General features: G+C 47.0%; 1 protein-coding gene across 2 annotated transcripts in view; it reads right to left on the bottom strand.

Moving 5' to 3' along the window:
• The window catches only part of dock1 (dedicator of cytokinesis 1), a 191,977-nt gene that overhangs the window by 118,055 nt on the left and 51,487 nt on the right, over window positions 1–22,435 (bottom strand). For both annotated transcript variants that reach the window (XM_080021824.1, XM_080021825.1), the window contains exons 18-22: window positions 21,606–21,789; window positions 9,624–9,721; window positions 7,263–7,352; window positions 4,869–4,969; window positions 4,643–4,771 (exon numbers count right to left, since the gene is read on the bottom strand). In XM_080021824.1, the coding sequence (XP_079877950.1) occupies window positions 4,643–4,771; window positions 4,869–4,969; window positions 7,263–7,352; window positions 9,624–9,721; window positions 21,606–21,789 (602 nt within the window). The remainder of the gene's footprint in view (window positions 1–4,642; window positions 4,772–4,868; window positions 4,970–7,262; window positions 7,353–9,623; window positions 9,722–21,605; window positions 21,790–22,435) is intronic.

Raw genomic sequence — 22,435 nt, 5'->3', positions numbered from 1 at the left:
CAAACCACACCCAACTAACCAACACCCCAAAACGCACGCGCACGGACACCCACACCCACACACACACACACACACTTCGTGCTGCCAGATTGATTTGCATGTGAAACACGACAAGACCCTGAAGCCCCCACCGGCTCATCACCAAGGAGGAACCCCCCCCCCCCAAAATCAGAGAACAAAAACAACTAATTTATTTAATCATCTCCACAAACAACTCTCCCAGAATAGCAATTATGGACTAAAAAGCGACTGGCCCCCCGACGGTCCTGTGACATTTTCTATCTCTCGCAGTCGCCCGTCTGTACTTCGGCGAACGCCCTCGTCTCATCCTCCGGAGCAGAGAGCCGCCTGGCTTGCGCGCCAGTGATCAGAGGAGTACTGGCATCTTCCAGTTTCAAAGTTCATGGGAGAAGCTCAAACACACCCCTACTACCACCACCACCCCCACCCCCCCCCCCATCATAATCCCCCGAAAATGCAAATGCATTTCAGCCCAATTTGCAGAGCCTATAAATCTCTGCAAACTGGGTATTAGCTGCAAACGAGCCGCTTTGGGTCTGCTCCAAACTAATGATGTGTGTCGGCCACTCACACACAAAAAAGGGACCACAACAACAATGAGTCTGTGGAAGAAATGGCTATTGATTGAGGAAGCACATCCCGAGCAGTTTCCCCCCTCTTCCCTTCCTTAGTGGTTGGGATGGGGGAAGACACGACCAGATAGTGTGACCGGGCGATTGCAGTCTAGATTGCTTGTACCACAATCAGATTTCCTCCCAGACGAGTATTGTTGTGGCCGCTATCTCCACCGCCGGGCCGCCAGTGTTACGCCAGCTTAGTAAAGAAACTCATAGGATTTGAGGTATCTCTCTCTCTCTCTCTCTCTCTCTCTCTCTCTCAGGGTTCAACAACAACAATTACTTAAAGATGCTCTTCACCCGGGGCGCCAAAGAGCAAAGAAAGTCGAAACAAGGCGGCCACACCAACGGCCAACAAGATTTATCTGGCAGGTAAAGGAATGGTGTGCTTAGTTGTTCCCTGTACGGTGTCATAGGAACGCTCGACTGAGAGTTGGTGAGAACCCCCGTCACCTGAAGGAGGCCCGAGAAACTCAGAAGAAAACCGCCAAGTGCTGGCTGATGAAGACATCAATCGGCCGCAAATTACAAGTTCTCCATGCCAACCAATGAACAGCGCAGCCCCAATCCAAATGGTGACTAATGACCTAACAAGCCATCAGATTTGAAGAAAGCAACTGGAGAAGACAGTCTGGATCCGTTCTTTCTCCAGCTCTCTGCCTTGATCATTTCAGAATGTATAACACATTTTTAATTCATCCATTTCATCAGGCAAAATTCCCAAAGTGTGGAAAGTTTCTCACACTACACCATTGTATTAAGGAGATAATAGTGATCTTGATAACTATCGTCCCATTCCTAAATTGTCCTGTTTGTCTAAAATACTTGAATCAATAGTAGACAATCAACTCAAGACTTTCCTATCTACGTATTCTGTGTTAAGCCCTCACCAGTCTAGTTTCAGGGCTAACCACAGCAACAATGTAGAGAAGCATTGTGCTGCTCTGTTCATCGACCTATCAAAAGCCTTTGATACACTTGATTATTCCCTGCTCTTACATGGACTGTTAGACTAAGTATTGGATGTGATCCTGATGCTCATAGAAGAAGAAGAAGAAGAAGAATCTTTATTTGTCACACCGCAGACACACTACAACATATTGCACTGATGGCGACCAACACACACACACACACACGCGCTTCGAATGGTGGCCGGTGAAATGAGGTCTCTGCTTTTGACCCATCCGGGTTTGTCCTTCCTCCAGGGGGCAGCCAGGAGCGATGCGCCTGGGGACCAGTTACAAATGTCCATCGCTGGTCAGACGAAGTTGTTCTGCATGTTTTTGTTTAGGGTCCTTACTGATGTTACAAGGAGGAACCCCATGTGAGCATGGGGAGAACATGCAAACTCCACACAGAAAGGACACTAATTGGGTGATAACACGGTGCCAACAGCACCCCAGGCGGGAATCAAACCCAGGCCCTTCTTGCTGTGATGCAGCAGTGCAATGCACTTGCCACCGCACCCCACCGAACCACCAAACCACCCAATAGATTGTTGCAAAACACCCTCTCTGATAGACAGCAGTGCGTGAAAATGGGGTAATGTTCAATCTGCGTTTCAATCAATAACAAAAGGTGTCCCTCAAGGTTCGATTTAAGGACAGGTCCTTTTCACAATTTATATCAATGATATTGTCTGGTCTTTGACTACCTGTAGTGTCCATCTGTATGAAGATGACGCTATCTTATATTGTTGGGCTGACTCCATACAATTGGCTTTTGACAATCTGCAACTTTCCGTTAATGTTCTTCAGGAGGCTCTCTTAAATTTGTGCTAAATGCTGAAAAAAATAAATATATGCTATTCTAAAGAGGTAAGGAAATCAATTACTATATAAAGTGCTAATATAATTAGCACTTTATATAGGTATCGGTACAGCTATTAAAAGAGTCCCAAACTATAAATATTTAGGCATCTGGATTGACGATAAACTCACTTTTTACACCGGCCTGCAATCATATTGATAGATTGGTCGAAAAGCTGTGGCCGAAACTTTGCTTTCTTTGTCAAAATAAAACTTGCTTTCCCATGTTTAGTAGAAAAAGGATTGTTAAGACTATAACTTTCTGTCTGTCTTAGATTATGGTGATATAATATGTGACCCACCGCAGCAAAATCTGCATTGTCGCGCATTCCTAAAATCGCTAGGAGCCTTTCTAGAAGGAAATTAGATTTTTCCAGATTCTTGTTCCTTTGTGGGTTTTTTTTATTATCTCTCAACGTATTTTCGAAGCCGAATTGATCTATAAATAGCAGATGAATGTTTAACTGTGGTGTTAAAGTGGAAACACAGTTCACTTACTGAGACGCTGAACAGTGCGAAGGCCGATCGATCGTTCCATTTAAAGCGACAGCATTTAAAGACATGCTGCTGCTACCACCCTTAAGCCCTTAGACGCTATATATCACTTTGCTCTTAGGTCTATTACTGATGATTCCCACAGTACTCATCATTGTACTCTCTATGAAAAAGTTGGCTGGGCCTCTCTCTTTGCGAAACGATATCAACACTGGCATATATTTATTTACAAAGCGCTCCTAAAAAAATTACCAGTTTACATTAGTTCACTATTACACCTCAATGCAGGAGCTTATCAAAGCCGCTCTGAGGACTGGATTACATTAGATGTTCTGTGGGTCAACTCCAAAACGAAGAAGGAAGGAGTTTTTTTTTATTTTGTGCTCCAGCCTCGTTGAATAACCTACAATGCACTTTAAATATTGATTCCATGATACCGTTGGGACAATTTAAAAACATGCCTTTAAATCTCATTCTTTGAGAATGTAATTGTATTAACAATTAATTGTTTTAACAAATGTTGACGTTTGTGTTGTTATTGTCTTCTTGACTTACTTTAGAATTTATTTTTGTTATTCGTGTAATTTTGTTTTCTGCATAATGTGATCTCTGCATCATTGAAAATGAGGGTTTCTTTCCTCAATGCATCCCCGAGAACTAAATAAAGGTGAAATTAAACTAAATGAAAATTTGTCCTGTTATCCTATTATCCTGAACAGGAAGAGATCTGGGCATATTTCCCTAGTGGGGGATGCTCCAAGAGTGGGTGACATCAACATGGAATGGTGGATAAATATGTTATTGATAATAACTACTTCAAGATGATCTTCGCCCGGCACCAAAGAGCAAAGACAGTCGAGAGAAGGCGATCAAGGCAAGGTATTGGGGAAGGAATGGTGTGCTGGCCGGTGGCTTTGCGGAAAATCACCTGGCGGAGCTGGGTTCCGAGAAATGTACGTCCATATAAATTAGGGAGCTTTTGCAGGTGAATGGAGGCGACAACAGCCAAGTGGTGGCTGACAACTTCAGGCCAACCAGTGAACTTGTGCAGCCCCAATTCCAAAGGTGACCAATGGCCTAACAAACAACCCTCATATTTATCCTGTCATCCCATTTTTCTGAACAGGAAGAGATCTGGGCATATTTTCCCATTGGGGATGTCACCCGCTCACGCTGGCAGTAGATGACATCACCATGCAAGGGACTGTGAGGAACAAATGTCCTCTAGACATTGGATGGAAAAACCAATCAAACTCTGCACACTCAATTAGACCAGGGTCATACATCAACCCCCTCATCCACCACCACCAGCAGCACGACAACATTATCATCCATTAAAACGTCCCGGCAGCCAATTAAAAAGACATCCATAGAAATGACCTCAAAATGTGACCCTTAACTCCTACTCCGTTCAAATGAGTGATGGAACCTACTGTGGAATAGTTGGCCCGCACGTTCTTAGTCATCCACAAAAACAGAATGTTACAAATGGTATGGAATGGAAAATTTTAACCTGTCTCAAGAAACTGGAACAAAAAAAAGACTGATAGGTTCAAAGCCACGATCATTCAGAAAAAAAAGACGGATTCCTCCCAACAAGTTGAGTAACAACTACTGCATTCACACATGTGCTTGTGTATGCGTGTGTGTGTGTGTGTGTGTGTATGTGTGTGTGTGCGTGTGCGAACACTGAGGACATACTGGTTAAAGAGGACCCTGGAGCGGACGATGAACTTGAAGATGTACTCCAGAGCCTTCATGGCCTTCAGCAGCTGCTCGGTCAGCTTCTCGGCATTCTCCACGTAATTCTTCAGGACCTTGGTCAGCTTCCTGTTTACGCCACCGCCCCAGAAAAATCCAAATGTATGCTGAATTCCACACATTTCAATATAATGAAATCTCAAAAGACGGGGGGGGATTTACTCACGTGTAAGCCAGCGTGGCGCTGAAGTGCTTGCGAATGTAGGTTTCCAACACAGGGTTGAAATGCTGGAATTTCCTGTCGGCTATAAGCCCAATTATGAAGACCTGTCAGAGGAGACGGACATACCCATTAAAATGTTTAGAGAAAAACAGCCCGCCTCGTTTAGTATGCAGAAAAGGAATTGAAGAAAATAAGGTTTATGAATAAGCAAAGAGTGAGTTTCTCACCCCGTCTCCAGCCTGAATGTAATCTAGGACACCTGACAGCCAACTTTCTGGGTTATTTTTATGAAATAGAAAGATTGTTGAGTTTGATAATTCTGGCCGTGATGATGAGCAATGGGTTGCAAGATAAAGGGAAGCTCAGCGAGGTGGCAAGAGCATTTAGGGGGCTACAAAGACTTGATTAGCCACATGAAATAAGTTGGGAAATTAAAATTCCTACAGGCCAAGTTTTGTTTTTATTTTAATTTTTTTTTCCATTCATGTAAGATCTTAATCGCGGCTTAATATTGTATTGAATAAAACCTAAACGAATACGATCTATAAAAATATGAAAGATGCCAGAAAAATGTATCGCACTTTAACTTTGGGAGCCCAGGGTCTCTTTTTGGCACATCGTCACATCGTGTGGATATGTGTATGTGTATGTATATGTATATATATATATATATATATATATATATACACACACACACACACTTTACTCTTTAGTACTCTGTACTCTTTAGTACTCTGTTCTGACCTCTCAAGTGGACCAATCAAGTGGACACCGATCAGCCACAACATTAAAACCACTGACAGGTGAAGTGAATAACATTGTTCATCTCGTTCCAGTTCCACCTGTCAAGGGGTGGGATATATGAGGCAGCAAGGGAACAGTCAGTTCTTGAAGTTGATGTGTTGAAGCAGGAAAAATGGGAAAGAGTAGGGATCTGAGCCACTTTGACAAGGAGCACATTGTGATGGTTAGACGACTGGGTCAGAGCATCTCCAAAACCACAGGTCTTGTGGGGTGTCCCTGGTATGCAGTGGTTACTACCTACCAAAAGGGGTTTAAGGAAGGACAACCGGTGAACCGGCAACAGGGTCATGGACGCCCAATGCTCATTGACTCATACGTGTGGGGAGCGACGTCTAGTCCGTCTGGTTCGATCCCACAGAAGACCTTCTACAGCACAAATTGCTGAAAAAGTTCATGCTGCTATGATAGAAAGGTGTCAGAACACACAGTGCATCACAGCTTGCTGTGTATGTGTAGCTGGTTGGTGGTTTTAATGTTGTAGCTAATCGTTGTATTGTAAAATATATCATAATATGATATATTTCAATATTCAACAAAATATTATTTTATTGAATTGGAGCAAACTTTTTATTTTCATTATTAGAACGCACAAGCTGCGATCTCCTGCGGCTCGAGCTGCAAGCTCCAGCTTTAATCCCCCCACCACCCACCCTCCCCCATCAATGTGTGAATAAGGGGAGCACCGGTCCGGCGCATATTTGCTCCGCTGCACTTCCCCATTTCTCAAAACAAAACAAATAAAAACAGTGTGTTTTTATTTTCCTTTGTTTCTTAATTGAACAAAATAAAAAAAAAGACCTGTGCATCCCGTGCTGCCCTAACCTCCCCCCAGTCAACACCTGACCTAGGGGGGTACCGGCACATATTTATTTCCACTTCAAGCACTGTATAGAGGTATAGATATATATACAGTATGTATGAAACTTGCACGATTTCCTATATTTACCAAAATGACAATTGTTGATTGATGTTTTTTTGGTTTGGTTTATTTTAACATGCAAAAGGTATCTTGTTTATTTTAAGGTTTATATTACTTGTTTATTGTTATTTTTTAAGTTTGATGTTTTTTTGTTAACTTTCAGATTTATTGCATATTGTCATTTTTTTCTTATTTTCATTCTATTACATTATTATTACTTGTCGTTTTTGATGTGAGCTGTTGTGACACACCATTCTCTCTCCAGGGATGAATGAAGTATCTATCTGTCTATCTATCTATCTAATACAGAAGGATATTGTCCAAAAAGAACTAGATTGATTATTTACATTGCCATGTGGGCATAAACACATCATATAAACAAGCCTAAAATGGGAGGTTTTAACCTTAGTCCTCAAAAGAGAAATTACTTAATTTAAAATTTAAAAGGCACTAAAACCCTGCAGTGGAGAGGCTGGATGCCATCAAAACCCAACCACAAGTGCACTGGACTCACAGAGAAAAAAAAATACTTACTCTTTGCATCTATTTATGACCTATTCTTTTTTAGAAAACACATGACTATTTTGGAACCATCAACCTATCGAAAAAAAAACAAAAAAAATAACGTTTTGCTTGAGTTCATTTCTTCGGCTCGGAGTCATCCCTGATCTTACCAAGGCATCGAAGACCAGCGTATCAAAAGTGTCGCTGTCAGAGTTCTCCATCATGATGTTGAACAGGGCATCCAGAGTGTCTTGCAGAAACTGGAATGACAATGCGGAACACAAACCCCAATACATCAATACTCTGACATGTGTAACACAAACAAGCAAACCTTTTGACACCAAAACGATTTGCTCATACTAAAAATAAATATTGGGGGGGGGGGGGGGGGGACTGGAACATATGGACTGAGTCTGAAATTATGAAAACATTTAGTTGCATGCTCACACTCCAAAGTGTGGATGGAAGTGTTTATCATTATCCATCATTTGGACACAAACGGGCACAAAACAAGTTAACCAACACACACTGTGGGTGTCAATACACTAGACAATTTGAATGGAAGAATGAAATATTCTGCAGCATTATCTCTACTCCATTTTGTGACTGACTATTCAATTATTTTGTGTATTTTGTAGAGGGGGAACCGCAGCAAACGCATCCCAAGGGGATAATAAACAACATGCAATTGAGAAATGGACAAATTGCACCTTATTTTCAGAGACCGGAATTTCCAATAGAGATTGATTCTGATAGAAAAATTTAAATCACAGTTCCCCCCAAATGAAAAGTAAAGATCTACAGATAAACGTATAAACCATCCATCTCTGGGGAGAAACTCCTTTACTTCAGTAATGTAATGAAATGTAATGTAATGTGCAGGGAAAAATAGGAGCTGTATGACCGCCCGGGCATGGCCTTCGCCATACAGCGCGGAAGGTGTGACGGGATGGGATCAAGTCTTTTCCACATGAAAAACCTCATTCACCCCAATGCACGAGCGAGTTGTGTTCCATTCAAGCCTTCCTCATCCTCGCCGCAGCCGTAGCTTCGCTCGGTGCGCGCTGAAGAAATAACGTACAACTTTTGGGAGTCCGCTGCCGTGTGCGTCAGGTTTCTTCTTCCTGGGTGTTTATTGGAGGTTGGCAAAGCAGCGTCGGGTGCATTACCGGCAGCAACTGGACTCCCGCTGTTGCTTCAAGTAATTCGTGGTGGATGCGTACGTAGGAAGGTTGTGTAATCTGGTGCAATGTGTACCCTCTATGCATGCATGACCACGAAAATAACCAGATGGCGTTGAATTCACGGAAGAAGATAGCGGCGTCTCTATCCAAAGACGTGACTTCCTCGTAACGTTTACACTGACAATTTGCACCAACCCTATATCAAAAAACCCTGCACTGACTACAATAAATATACATACGTTTAACACTTTGGATTTAAATTTTTCTGCCCTTTTCTAGTTATTCAGATCCTTGTCTCAGGACTTCTTTCTAGTGTTTACAGCAGTTCTTTCAGTTTCCCCTGGTGGTTTGTGCACAGTGCCCCCTGTCTTTCATTAGAATATCGCCGCGGCGACGCGCAACTACAAACGATCGCGCCCTCCGGAAGCGCGTGCGCCGCGGGGCCACGCGGGTCGCTTGCGGCAACCATAACAGAGCCTTAATGAGAGACGGCCGCCTCGTATGGATCCTGAAAGGCCGTGTCATTAAAGGAGAAATAAACAAGACGTGCACTCCGGAGAAAAAAAAAAAAAAAGGGTTCCTCGGGATCTGGCTAGTGGCCAGACCTAACAAGGAGCTTGTATCTATGGAGCTGCAGATAGGATCAATATCTATCAACCATTAGAACCGATGTGATTGTCTGTGAACTACAGATAACGGCTAAAGCGCTCAGATAATAGGACAGGGCGGGAAGAGCTCATGGCGGTGCAGCGTGGATCAGCGGTGCCAGGTGATGGGGAACACACACCTGGAGCCCCACAAACACGCCCCCGCTGCGGCTGACACCGTTATTGGGGCCCCCATCCAACCTGACAAGGCTTCAGGTAAGTCGAACTTAAACCTTTTAACAAAAAAAACAAACCAAAAAAAAAAAAACTTTCCTATGTACCCGGCCCATGTATTTGTATCATACTTCGAGGTCCTGAATTCCTACTGTACGTTGGTTTTGAACTCCTCATACAGCCGCTGCCAATGCTGTTCCATTACAATCTGATCTCACCAGGAGTGAGTCAAATAGTCTCGTTGCGATAGGGAAAATGTTGCAGAAAGCTCTCAGGAACGGCGCAAAGTGTTGTTGATTGGATTGCTTATGTCAGCGGCTGTTGACATTCACTTGTTTCGCTTTGTGCCATTTTTGCACACAAGGCCGTTTCAGATACACAGGATAAAAAGGAAATATCCTCCGCCACGGTGGAGCGCCACACACTCACCACGGCGGCCCCGTGACTTTTTTTTATTTTTAAAAAGAGAAACGATCGTCCTTCCCGCCTGTTACCCCAGTGCCGGTGTCGTAAATTATGGGCTGACCTTGACAACCTCTCCGCCCTCCACCTTCATCAGCTGCCGCAGGTTCTGCTGCAGGAGGCTGGTGTTGGAGCGCCACTTGAGCAGGCCCAGAAGGTCCACTGGAAACAGAGCAAACAAGACAAGACAAGGCCGGTCAGTTGACCTCCAGCACCACAAAGAAGCAATGATGAAGGACAAGGGGAGAGAGAGAGAGAGAGAGAGATAATGGCACACAGAGGGAAGTTGCACTGGACTTTTAATTTTTTGTTTAATCCATTTTTACACACAAATTAGATTACAAACTTGCAGTCAGAGTTATCTACAGTAGAGAAAAGTATATATATATATATATTTATTTATTTAACACCCACCCCGCGGTTTTTTTTTTCCCCCCCAATTCGACAAGATCCCCCTAATCTAATCATGGAAAAATGAATTTATGTATAAGAGGATGAGTCATGATACGATTAATCGCGCTCATGGGAGCACTCATTCCAAGCACCTTTGACAGTTTATCACATTGAGGGGTGGGGGGGCTTAAAAAATTCACTCGACTCAATTTGTTAAGGCACCGGCTACCGGATCAGAGAAACACCAATCAGACGAATCACGGGGGAAAGTCAGCGGGCACGCTTCACAAAACTTCCCCGAAAACGCTCGTTCTTGGAAAGGAAATGAGAAGAGAAAAACAAACAAGCAAACAAATAAAAACACGTCCCTCAATTTCGGCGCGCGCCCAGGGTGCGACCGGCTGACGAACGCAAACTGTCGTCGGGCTGTTGATCTGCCCCATCAACGCCGCAGGAAGGCATGCGGATTGAAAGGGCCGCCTGCAAAAGACCCTAAAACGCGGAAGAGAATTGCCCTCGGTGGGCATGCGACCGCGGTTCCTCGCTCCTCCCTCCCTCGGCGGCGGATTAGGAAGGCGCTCGCAGAACAGCCAACGCGCTGTTGACGCTGGGGCTCCAGTGCACATTGTCGGGTCGCTCGTGCGTCGTCGTTAATAACGCTGAACAAGATTTGCTCACGCGATTGTCATCGGTAACCTATAAGCGTGGGAAAAGAACTACGGAAACTTTTTTTTTTTGTGTTAATATAAGGTTTGGCGGTTACCGCACCCCGGCGGCGCCGGCGGGAGCCACTTCCTGCGTGTTTGCGAGCGCACACCCACTTTGATCGAAAACCAAATAACTCATCCGGGAAAGCAAACAACTCTGCTGCGTTCGCGGGAAAACGGTTCAATCAGACCGTGCACCTGTCACCGCGATGAGGCCCATTATATTCCGGATTGCGGGGACCCGCCGGGGAAGACAAAGGCAAAGGGTGGACTTAGACGGTGGGGGGAGGAGGGGAAAAAAAAAAAAAAGCTTCACTCAGGAAATTGGGGTTTAAAAAAAAAAAAGAGCCCCGCCCGTCTCTCTCTCGGCATCCCTTTTGGGAGTCTAATGCTTTGCCTGAGCCCGAACCTGTGGCTCCCCATCCGTCCCACCCTCTCCCTTCTTACTCCATCCCTCCATCCTTCCGGCCGGACAAACCAAGCATGGCAACGAGGTGATGGACGCCACATCACCACAAGGCGATGGAACCCGTCGCGGGGCCAGCCGTGAAGCCCCGGTTGCCCGTCCGCCCGCCGTGCGATTTAAATTCCGATAATGCATGAGACGGGACTTGCGGAAATGACAAGGGAAATTAAATGAGGGATAAACTGTCGGGGACCGAGCGTGGAGGACGTCACCGGGGCCGGAATGTGGGGGGCGCCCACAACAGTCAATTTCAAAAATCAGAGAAGGGAGATGGGGGCTTACCTGGCACTGAGAGGAAAATAACAGAGTGAGTTAGATGTGACAAATGGCATTTGCTTTGCAACTAGAGTCTTAAAGCTTAGCAGCAGGACTTGGATAAAAAAAAAAATTTAAATAAATAAAAAAGACATAAAGCCAGCAGATGGAGGGTAAAAGTGATGAATTCTGAAGGCATAAATTACATTGCTAAAGCACGACTGCGGTGCAATATCCTGCCACTTGAATGGTGGTTTAATTTCTCTCACAAACAATGGCATGTTTCTGTTCATTCTAATTTGGCAAAGAATATAAAGGCGGTACATAATACTACATTGAAGGACTTTTAAGTGGCTTTTTGAAGCTGTGACTGCTGTAAGCAGCCTCGCAGTCAGACGCCGTTAAAAAGCAATCCGGCGGATAACACTTTTGTTTGGCGACATCTCAGTGATGTCTGCTAAAACTGCATCATTGTAGTTGCGTCGGTCGTGTTTACTGCAGCAATATTCCTTTCACACCATCACGCAGTTTTCAAGCGGTTTATGAGGTGCGAGCGCTCGGATTCTCAGTCTGAGCCAAGGTCAAGGACGGCACGCTGAAGCAGCCTCGACAGGCCGAGTCGTGTCCCGGCTCCAGATTCCCGCCGCTTCCCACTTCCCCTCGGCGAGAAGCGAGCACACGGGGGAAAAGGGGCAGCAGCCACTTCACATGAGCTCCCAGTGCCGGGCGACCGCCTGCATAAATCCAGCTTAATTAAAGGCAGCGTTTCGTCTCTGATGTGGAGATCAGGGCCACAGTGTCACGCATGTGTGAACCAGACAGTCTTCAAAGTGACATGAATTTTTTTTTTTGTTGTTTTTTTTAGCTTTGCTTACAAGCAAAGATATTACGTTGGAATGGATCTAAACGGAGCAGATGGAAGAGAAGGTTAAACACATTGTAGTGACTGATGGTGCAAATAAACCGGCATTACGTTTGGGCACAGATTGGGGGCCGGAGGTAGGGATAAGGGATTGTTTGCAAATTTTAAATTTGGCCGCCGATGCCAAAACCTTGATATGCATGCCGGTTCCTAAACAATCCTTCATCGAAGGAATGAAATGTATTTATTATATTGACGGTCATATCCTGACTTAGAACAAAAATACCTCTGCCTAGCTTTGAGATATTCTTTTCCACAAAAGAAAACGTGGTATTGAGAGTATTGGCAGACTGTAAAAGCAGGGGGAAAACGAGAAAAGTACATTTAATAAAAGAGCAACTCCATGGATGCACTGCTTTAAAATACACCCAAGTTTGATCGCAGGGCCTTCGGCCTAAGGCCTATATAGCAAAAGAAAATTGCAAAATACGTATTTACTCTATGGAAACCCCAGAGGCTAAAATTAAATTAGCTATGTTAGAGAGTGCGTAAAATAAATAGAGTTTGATCTATTCACCAGCGTAAAACCAAATACTATGCTTAATATGCTTAAATAGTTTTGTCCTATGGACTCAAAACCATTCAAATGTAATTTACATAAAATAGACCACTATGTAGTTTACATGTGATTAATGAGCTACTTTATGAAAGCCATTATGTTGGGGTGCGCATCTCGGCACAAATAGAGAGCATAAACATTGAGTGTATAGACATTCAAAAAAAGCGATTTTGCACATATTAGTCATAGAGTTAAATTTTTCATTGCCATTGAAACCCCATACTCTGAGCGATAGCGGGTGGCTCAACCACAGTTTCCTCCATTGGAAGTCAATTAAATTTGTTTATTCGTAAAACCAGGATTGTAGCACAACCCAAACACTATACTTATTTTCGAACTTGAGTTCTTACTATGCAATGTTGTATGCCCCAAACCCTCACTGACCCCGAGGTCAGAACCGATGTGAACTATGCAAGCCTCCAAAAGCCAAGACATAGAACCCAGGGTCTGGGTTCTACGGACCAACTGGCAGATGTGACCTCAAACCCCAATCCCAGCGTATAAGAACCCATCCATAGGGTGTGGAGGTCAATGATATTTCCACCCCACCAGACCCACCACAATGCTCGTGGGTGGGGATTCCGCCTACAGCTGAGCTTGTATCACCTGACCGTAACCACGCTCACCCACATAGCGTAACTCTATACCGGGCTAACACCTGGCAGCTGTCAAAACAGCCTATGCCAGTGCTGATGCCTTCATGTCGCGACTGTAGAATCTGGCGAACATATGCGGGGTAGCCCAGGAAGCAGTACAGCACACTTCCTCGAATCAAACAACCCTCGTAACAACACCCAGGAGGTAGCCACAATCCCTAGGACAATGCACTTTGAGACCCTCTGGGGGTTCCTGCCCCACGGAGGAGTAGGCCAATGAGATCGCTTCCACTATCCAGTGAGCGAGGCTATCTTTGGACAGGGGTTTCCCAATTGTCCAAGATCCAAAACAGACAAAAATCTGGCCAGACTGGCATACGGCGCATGCGCGCTACACTTAGACCAATAGCGCCCGGAGCGGGCACAGAGTATGCAGCCTCTCGTCCTCCTCTGACCCAACGGGAGGAAAAAAAGAGAGATCAATTGTGGTTGATTTCAATCCTGCTTTTATGTTCATGGGCTGAAAAGCCTGACTGGGTTTCAATGGAACCTATGCCCATGGAGAACAGCAAGCAGGACTGGTGGACAGACAGCGCTGCCAGATTTCTCAGATGTTTTGCCGAGACAAGTGCCAGTAGAAGTGTTGACTTTAACGACAAAACATGTAATCAGGAAAGAGGTCTCGTTAAGGCATTCAACACCAAAACCAGCTTTCATTTTGGAGTCAGCAACCACACACACGGGCTTAACCAGCGGCTGCCTTGCATAAACCTGAACCGCATAAACCGCTCAGGGGCCAGGCGACCAGTTTCCACTGGTGGGGGGGCGGGATGGAAGGTTTCCCCCGCTGCCTGAATCAAGAGGTCCGACTGAAAAGGGAGCCCCCACGGCGTACCGGCGATGAGGGACCTCAGGTCCGCAAACCAAGTCTGTGTCGATCACCAAGGGACCACCAGAACCAGTTCCACCCTGCCCTCCCTCACCTTGTCCAACACCCGCTGCAACAGTGGCAGGGGCCAGCAGTGAGTCAGGACATCGTGGCCTAATGGGGGGTCGTGATTCCGAATGGAGTACAATAGAGGACAATGAACCGTATCTCGTGAAGCGAACAGATCTACCTCTGCTCGGCCGAATTGACGCCACATCATGTCCACGACCAGTGGATTAATGCGCCAATCTGACGCTTGCGGCCGTCCCCTCGATAATAAGTTCGCTCCCAGTTTTTGCCTGCCCTGAATGTTAGATGCTGACAGGAGAAGAGGTGGGAATGGGCCCATAGCGAAATCCTTGATACCACCTGATGCATGCCGGATGCTACCCTGACGATTGTTTTCAATCACGTCGCGGAACGTATCCGGATGTGATGTCCCCTCACCTGCAGTGCCAAGTGAAACAGGACCAACTGGACTGCCTCCAACTACAAAACATTGATGTGCCGGGTCTTGTGGGCCCCCCTGCGCCCGCTGACCATCCAGCCCATGCAAACAGCTATCCAAGGCGTACAGGGAGGCGTCAGTATATATCACCACACGCAGTGTCAACGGACCCAGCCGCACCCCATTCATAAGGTTGCCTGGGGTGAGCGAAAACCTCCGCCAACACTCCTGTGTAATGTTAGTACCCGGGTGAGGTCCCTGGATGGACGCACCAGCTGTTTTTTAAACCGGCTTTGCAGGGGTATTATCCTGAACAGACCCAGTGGGACTGCAGATGAGGCAGCCGCCATCAGGCACAGCAGGACCACAACCCGTCGTGCCCTGGCAAGCTTGTGCAGGGACAGCGTGCGAGTTGCAGTGACCATCGCTAACCTCCTTGTTGGAGTCAGTCGTGATAGTCACGTGATTGGACAGCTGCACGTACGGACTACAATTGCAATTTTCAGTTACGACAATATTGAGATTGCTGATTTTGATAGTGTTATTTGACAGTGTATTATTCTTCTTATTGTTTATTCTGTTCTTTATTCACTATGGAACAATAATAGAACATGAGATGAAAGTCTGTTTCACTTTTAAGTGCAAATATACCTTTCTATTACATGTATACTACCCACCTGCCAACCAAAATAAAATGCAATCATTGCAACAAAAAATTTAATAACAAAAATAAATAGCCGACTCTTATCACTCTGGTTCACTGAAAGTCCCAATACATGAGCAGTGTATCGGGCGCGTTAAATTTGACCGCAGAAAATCTGATATATCTGACAATGATCGGGGCCGATCGAGCTAAAACCCGACTGATCGATCGGCGCATCTCGTGTTTTACATGTTAACATCGGTGTCGCATATTTGTGCTTGGTTATTACTCCCCCGCTTCCCATTTTACCCCAGCAAATGCAGCGTTACGCCTCGGTGGATAATAAAGTATTTAAGCACCGCCGTGCTGCGTATCAGTGGATGTTGAATGAGTGAGAGGTGAGGGAGGGGTCACGGAAGCAGAAGCACAAGGTCGTAGCATCTGGTCCAATCTGAGGGACGTAGCTTTAAGAGTGAATAAATGTATGGTCTTGTTATGTATTCATTGATTGTTTCCATAATTAAATTACAAAAAAATATATATATATATTTTTTATTTTAGCGTAGTTTCAGCTGGCATTTCGTACCTGCGTATTTTGACAAAGAATTGCATGGTTGGTACACAAAATGCGCGCAGGTTGGCAGGTCTGCATCATATCACAGCATCATGTTCCGTTTAACATTATTGTTTCATCTTTGATATCACAATCCAAATCATATCTATAACGCTAACTGCTCTTATGGAGCGTGCACCGGTGCAGACCGGCACTCATCACAAGCTGCCGGTCAAGTGGACATATTGGAAAATATATAGATCATATTTTATTGAATCGGAGCACACTTTAAAAAAAAAATTTATTATTAGAACGCACAAGCTCTGGTTCAAGGCGCAGCCCGAGGGAGCTGTGGCTCAGTTGACCCCCACCCCCATTGTGCACGCAGCTCAGCTGGAAAAGCTCTGCAACAGCGATAAACTACGCTGTTTATTTTCAGATAAAGCAGAGATCACATTTGGAAAAGCAACGTGTTACATTACAGATCACATTTATTTTTCACTTACCCGATCGGACAACTGCATGAGTCATTCCACTTGCCCGAACACACAGTCTACTTGCCCTGGGCAAGCAGGCAAGCGTTAATGTCGAGCCCTGAGCACAAATGCCCTCTCTGTAGCGACTCAGGTCCTCCGCGCATCCCTGCCCCTCACCGCCAAAGCCTGGTGCTGCTCAGGACGGCGGAGAGCCCCTCATCCAGTCCCTCATCCCGTCAGCGGAGGGGAGGCTGGGACATCTCCTGGGCCGGGGCCAGTCCGCTCTGGAACTGCGACGTTCTTTGGGGCCGTCTGGATCCTGACTGCTCCCGCGATGAGCCGAGGTTCTGCGGAGTATGAACATCCTCAACGCCACCGACTCTTTCTGCTACCGCTCAAACTTGTCTTCAAGGGGACGCAGGCAAGGAGGCTGGATTCCCCAGCCTCTGGAGAATACCCCCTGGACAGCATGGAGGCAGCAGCGAGTTGGGGTCTGCCCACAAGATCCCCAGCTTCGCCACAACTCGTTCCAGGAGGCGCAGCAGCCTCTGGGACGGGTTGATTGTGCCTCCTCACCCAGCTCTTCTCCTTCCTCCTCGTCCTCCTCCTCCTCCTCCTCCTCAGATTCCCATTGGGCTGCGTGGAAGTCCCACCACTCCTGGTGCACAGCCAAATCTTCCTGGTCCACCTGGCACGGATGCTGAGGGAGATCAAGAGAGGCGGGGGACCGTGGCCTCGAGACTAGGCCCGAGGACGGTAAAGTCTATTCCTGTCTTCGCCCTCCTCCAAGATGCTCGTAGGCGTTTCGGCTGTACGGGGGTGACTAGGGAGGCAGCCGAAGATGTCGACCCGATGGCGGGTGACTCCGAGCGGCAGACCCAAGAAGGCGACTCGGAAGCACGGCTAAGAGAGCGCCGCTTCCGCGTGTGCCAGGCCAGACAGCAGACGCACAGCGGGTGGGCCTTATGATGGGTGCCCTAGTGCCCCAATCACAGCCTGTCACTATCAGCTTTATTCAGTGGAGCTGTAGTAAGAACTCGAGTTTCAAATTAAGTAAAACAGCTTTTGGCCAGTGGTTAAGGTTAATGCGGTCAGACGAGATAATAAGTCATTTAAATCACATTAACTTAGACTAATTGGTTCACCTTTTTTGGTTCACTCGGGTCGAAAACTTGCCCTTGACACTGATCTAAGCGTCAATGAAAATAAATTGAATGGGGAGAAGGTTTTGGAAGATACAGTACAAGGGTCTGTTCGGAGGACAACGGGAGGCGTTTGTGGGTACGGGCCGAGTTGGAAAGTGAGTTTCCGCCCTCGTGAGGGAGAAAGAGAATGTGCGCAAGTGCGTTAGTGGGTAAAAAAAAATTGGGGTACAAGTCTGAGGAAGAAAAGCCTCCAGGTTTTTAATAAAGCAGACAGACTCCAGCACTGTCAGAGACGAATTGGCTCTGCCTCTCTTTATTAAAAGAACTCAACCTATCCCTGAGCTTCAGCGTGGGATGAGATATCCTCAGAGACGCACGGAGAGAGAGACACACGCACGCACGCACGCACGCACGCACGCACGCACGCACCGGTACACACTCACTCAAGCACATATGCATTTAAGCGCACACTTTTGCCAAAGACACACATAAGCTTCTCCAGTTTTTATCAAAGAAGGTGTGTAGTGAGGAGACAATCTGATATCCGACGACGCATTTGTCCGTCGCATAGCGCCGGGGAAATGTCAGCAGTGGGTCCACTCTGTAGGGCAGGAAGTCCCCGCGGGGACACACACCGCTGGGCAGAGCACACAGTAAAGAAGTGATAAGGTAGATAAGAAGTGCCGCACCTCGTTATTTTTTTTGAATGCAGGGAGTTTTATTGATGTAATTTATATGTGGACCTTTCAGGTGGCCCAGGCCGCTGCCTGAAAGATATTAATGGCCATTGGCTAGCTGGGAGAGTAATCTAGTTGGGCCAGTCCACCGGACAGTGTTTCTGCTTCCTCTACCTCGACCACATTGGCCCCGATGCCCCGCAGGAGAGCACAAAAACACCGGAGGTAAATCTGAGATTACACCAGTAGAAAAAGTAAAATGGACGTAGGGATCTGTGACGTCCCCCTTCGGGCTTCTCAGGTTTGGGTTTACACTCGCCACCATCTCAGGAAACGGTGCAAGAATGTTCTGGATGTGGGCGATGTGAGTCTTGAGTGTATCGAGGCGGGGCGACTGAAAACGGCAGATGGTCGGAGGAAGGAAGGACGGGGCCGGTTCGCTTGAACGCAAACGAGAGACCTGTCGATCAGGTCAAATACGCTATGCCCCCAAATATAACCTTCCTTGAGCCTTAACAGGCACGTGCAGGGATGGGCGCGGGTGCCCGAGCATCTTCGCCCATGGTGCCCTTTTTATCAGGCGCAGGTTTTTTTTAAGCGTGAATGGGCATTGAATTAGCGGATTGTCAGAGCAAGATTTGCATAGTCATGGGGAACCTATCATCCGCCCGCCCGCGATGTTGCGCACAGGGGAGCGCAGATCACAGGCGCCCCGATGCACACCATTGCGGGCGCCTGAGATGTGCGCGCCGCCATGCCGCTCCGTTTCCTTATGTAACGAAACACCGTGCCTAATGGGAAAACTTCCCCACTCACTCACTCTCACACTCTCTTACGCCCCGCGTGGTGTAAGAGAGTGGCCTTGTCGACAGATTGCCCAGCGCGCCAAAATGCCTGGAATCGGAGCTGGGGGTTCAGGTGCCTTTTTTATTTTTTTTTTAATTTATTTTTTATTTTTTAATCACCCACCCCTCTTAATGACTGGCCTGAGCATTAACATCTTCTTTATGGATTTGATGAACCATTTTCAAAGAGCCAACGCAGGCACCCATTCTAAGAAGTAAACTTAGATTCTAAAAAGTAAACTTGGATTCGAAGAAGTAAACTTGGGTATCGGGACCTCTTGTGGGAAAAATGTATTGACTCTTTTCCCATTGACCTCCCGTTCAGTCGGATGTTTCCTGAAGCCAATACCCAGCAGCCACAAGCCAAACAGCAGTTGTAAGAAGTAGAAGGAGAATTACTTTATTGATCCTTGCGAGGAACTTTGTCTTCTGCATTTAACCCTTCCTAATTGTCTTAGGAGCAGTGGGCAGCCACAGCACAGCACCGCTGACCAACTCCGGACATAGACCCAATCCCTTGGGCAAGGAGTGTGTGGGATCTGTGGGTGTGTGTAACCTGACGTGCTGACGTGGAGGAAACCCTCATGAACACAGGGAGAAACACCCAAACCCCTGCATTGGCTTCAACATTTGGCCGCGACGGTCGCCACTTGTGCAGAAGGCCTTCCTCCACCGTGAAGAAAAAGGGGCGGTTCGACGTCGGACCTGGCCCCTGGAGGCTTTGATTTCTGGCTGTGCGTGTTAGTGGGATCAGTGGTGGGAACACGAACAACATTAAAAATCCACCGGTGTCCTGCACGCACATAGCCCCCCACACGGGTCTTCATTAGATTGCAAGCATTAAATTACCTGTTTACCACAGAGCCGCATAGAGCCCCTATTAGTATGACGGCTGCAGGAAAAAAAGAAGGCCAGGTAGGAATCGTTACAAAGCCGAGCATAGAGCTGTCACTCCGTTTTCATATCCAATACGTTGAAGTAGTGACAAAAACAAACCATTGTTCAACGTTTTTCACTTCCTTCCTTTTCCTGGGGGCTGGCACGAGGGCGCGTGCAGAAATGTGGGCTAACTTTTGGAAAGTTTAATAGAATGTTTTGTGTCTCACTCATCGTATTTCAGCCACAAAATGGCACCTTTGCCTTTGCAGTGGTACTCGTGGAGGAGGAGGACGCTCGGGGAGCGCTCTGGCGCTGCATCGCCTATGTGACCAGAATCCAATGGGCCGCAGCTCGACACATATTGATTCGCTTTGACGCCGCACTGCAAGCATTTCTTCCAACTTGTGGTCTCTCGAGGACTATTTAAAAACATTGAAACGCATCGAGGAAGGCGGCGCTCGTCGCCGGCATGGGATGCAGCTTTGGGCGAGCAAAACAATTAATTTCATTTCGACTCGTTGTCAGGCTGCAATGAATCTGTCCCCTGTCCTATCTATTGTGTCTCTCCACATTTCCTCACGTCCCTGCGACCCCCACCCCCCTTCCGATTCAACCCCCGATCAGCCTCTGAGCTCCTGAGTGCTGACAGAAGTGAGGAAAAGTCATCTCATTTCGCTGAGCATCCGTGACAAAGCGCCCGCTCAGTCCTGCGCACCCAAACTAGAGGAGGCGGAACGCCGCACCCCCGGAGGAGGGAACGCGCGGAACATGCGAGCGCCGCAGCACTGCGGGAGCGCAGGGAGCAGCATCTTTCTGGTAAGCCCTCGCCCAGACCCTGGAGACGTGGCTCCCACAGACCAGCTTTGTCCTGGCCGTCACCCTGTGCATTGCCTTATGTTCCACAATGAGATAGCTACGGGGGGGGAGGGTTGGTCACGGGTTTTAGAGAGGGAGCGGTCTATCCAACACTGTAAACACACGCAATATCCAAACACTCAAGCTATCACCGGATTGGTTTACGAAAAAAACAGGCATAAATGCCGGGAAGAAAGTCCTTAATCTGTGAGCGGTGAGCCAGAGAAGGGGATTTCCTTGGCTTAATAAGCATGGCTCTCCTCAGCCTCCCGGGCAATAAAAAACGGTCTGCTAGATTGACGGCGGTAAATACAGCAGAGCCATCTGCCCCCTGGCAGCACCGGCCTGGAAGCTGCTGACGGAGCGTTAACAACAGAGGGGAACCCCCCGAAAAAAGCAAAGGTGCACAAAGGGCAAAGCGGGGGTGAATGTCAAACACCACAGCTAGGTGTTAGGAACCGCGAGACAGAGTCTGCCGGCACCAGAATATGATATCCAGCCCCGGCTTAACAGCCGAGGTCTACTTGGAAAAAAGCTACAATGGCACATCCATCCAGAGTTCAGAAAACCTTCAACCCCCTACTGCCTGCCTGGGAAAATAAATGCCAGAGGTAAGGAGGAAAGCGGGAAAAGTACAAAAAAAAAAAAAAAAAAAAAAAAAATGCAAGCAAGGAGTAGTGAGCTTAGCGGCTGACTCACCGTTCTGCGTGAGCTTGGTGGAGCAGACCAGGGTGGAGATCTGGAAGGAGTCCTTGCTGATGGTGCAGTTGCCCAGGTTCTGGGTGCTTTTCCCCGTGGAGGGGTAGCCCTTCTCCTCCAGCTCCAGCTTGGTGGCCGGCAGGTTCAGGTACAGGGAAGAGTCCTCCAGCTTCTTGGCCTCCGCCTGCGAGTCAGCCGACACGCGCCAGGAATGAATGGTTAAGTCAAAGTCAGCCACTGAAATGACTCCCTCTGCAGGAGCCTCTGCTTAGGATGATGGATTAACAATTAAAACCAAAAGCACTGTGTTGTGAAATTGCGACAGATTATTACGGGGGGGGGGGGGGGGGGGGGGTGTCAGAATGGTGTTTTGAACTTGCATTTCATCGTTCGACTTGCCTTGCGGATCCTCCTCCGTCCCAACATTTGTTTTATCCTTGTAGCTCTTACGAGACAACCGCCCGAGCAATTGTCTCGACGGACAACTTCAATGCAAATAATGTTAAAATAAAACCAAATGAGGGGACTTTCTCCAATATTAACTTTTCTAATTAACAGGAAAGGGAGCCGTAATGTTAAGGTATCATTATCCAAAGTGGTGTAATTGGAAAATAATTTGATTTTGGCATGGAGGTTGAGACAGGCACACACACACACACACACACACACACACACACACACACACACACACACACACACACACACACACACACACACACACACACACACACACACACACACACACACACACACACACACACACACACACACACACACACACACAATTGTCCATAGACGGGCCCGGAGCTCCTATTACGGTCTGATAATAA

This window comes from Zeus faber (assembly GCF_960531495.2).
Source record: "Zeus faber genome assembly, chromosome: 20".
Lineage (NCBI taxonomy): Eukaryota > Metazoa > Chordata > Actinopteri > Zeiformes > Zeidae > Zeus > Zeus faber.
This window is presented reverse-complemented; position numbering and strand designations above follow the sequence as displayed.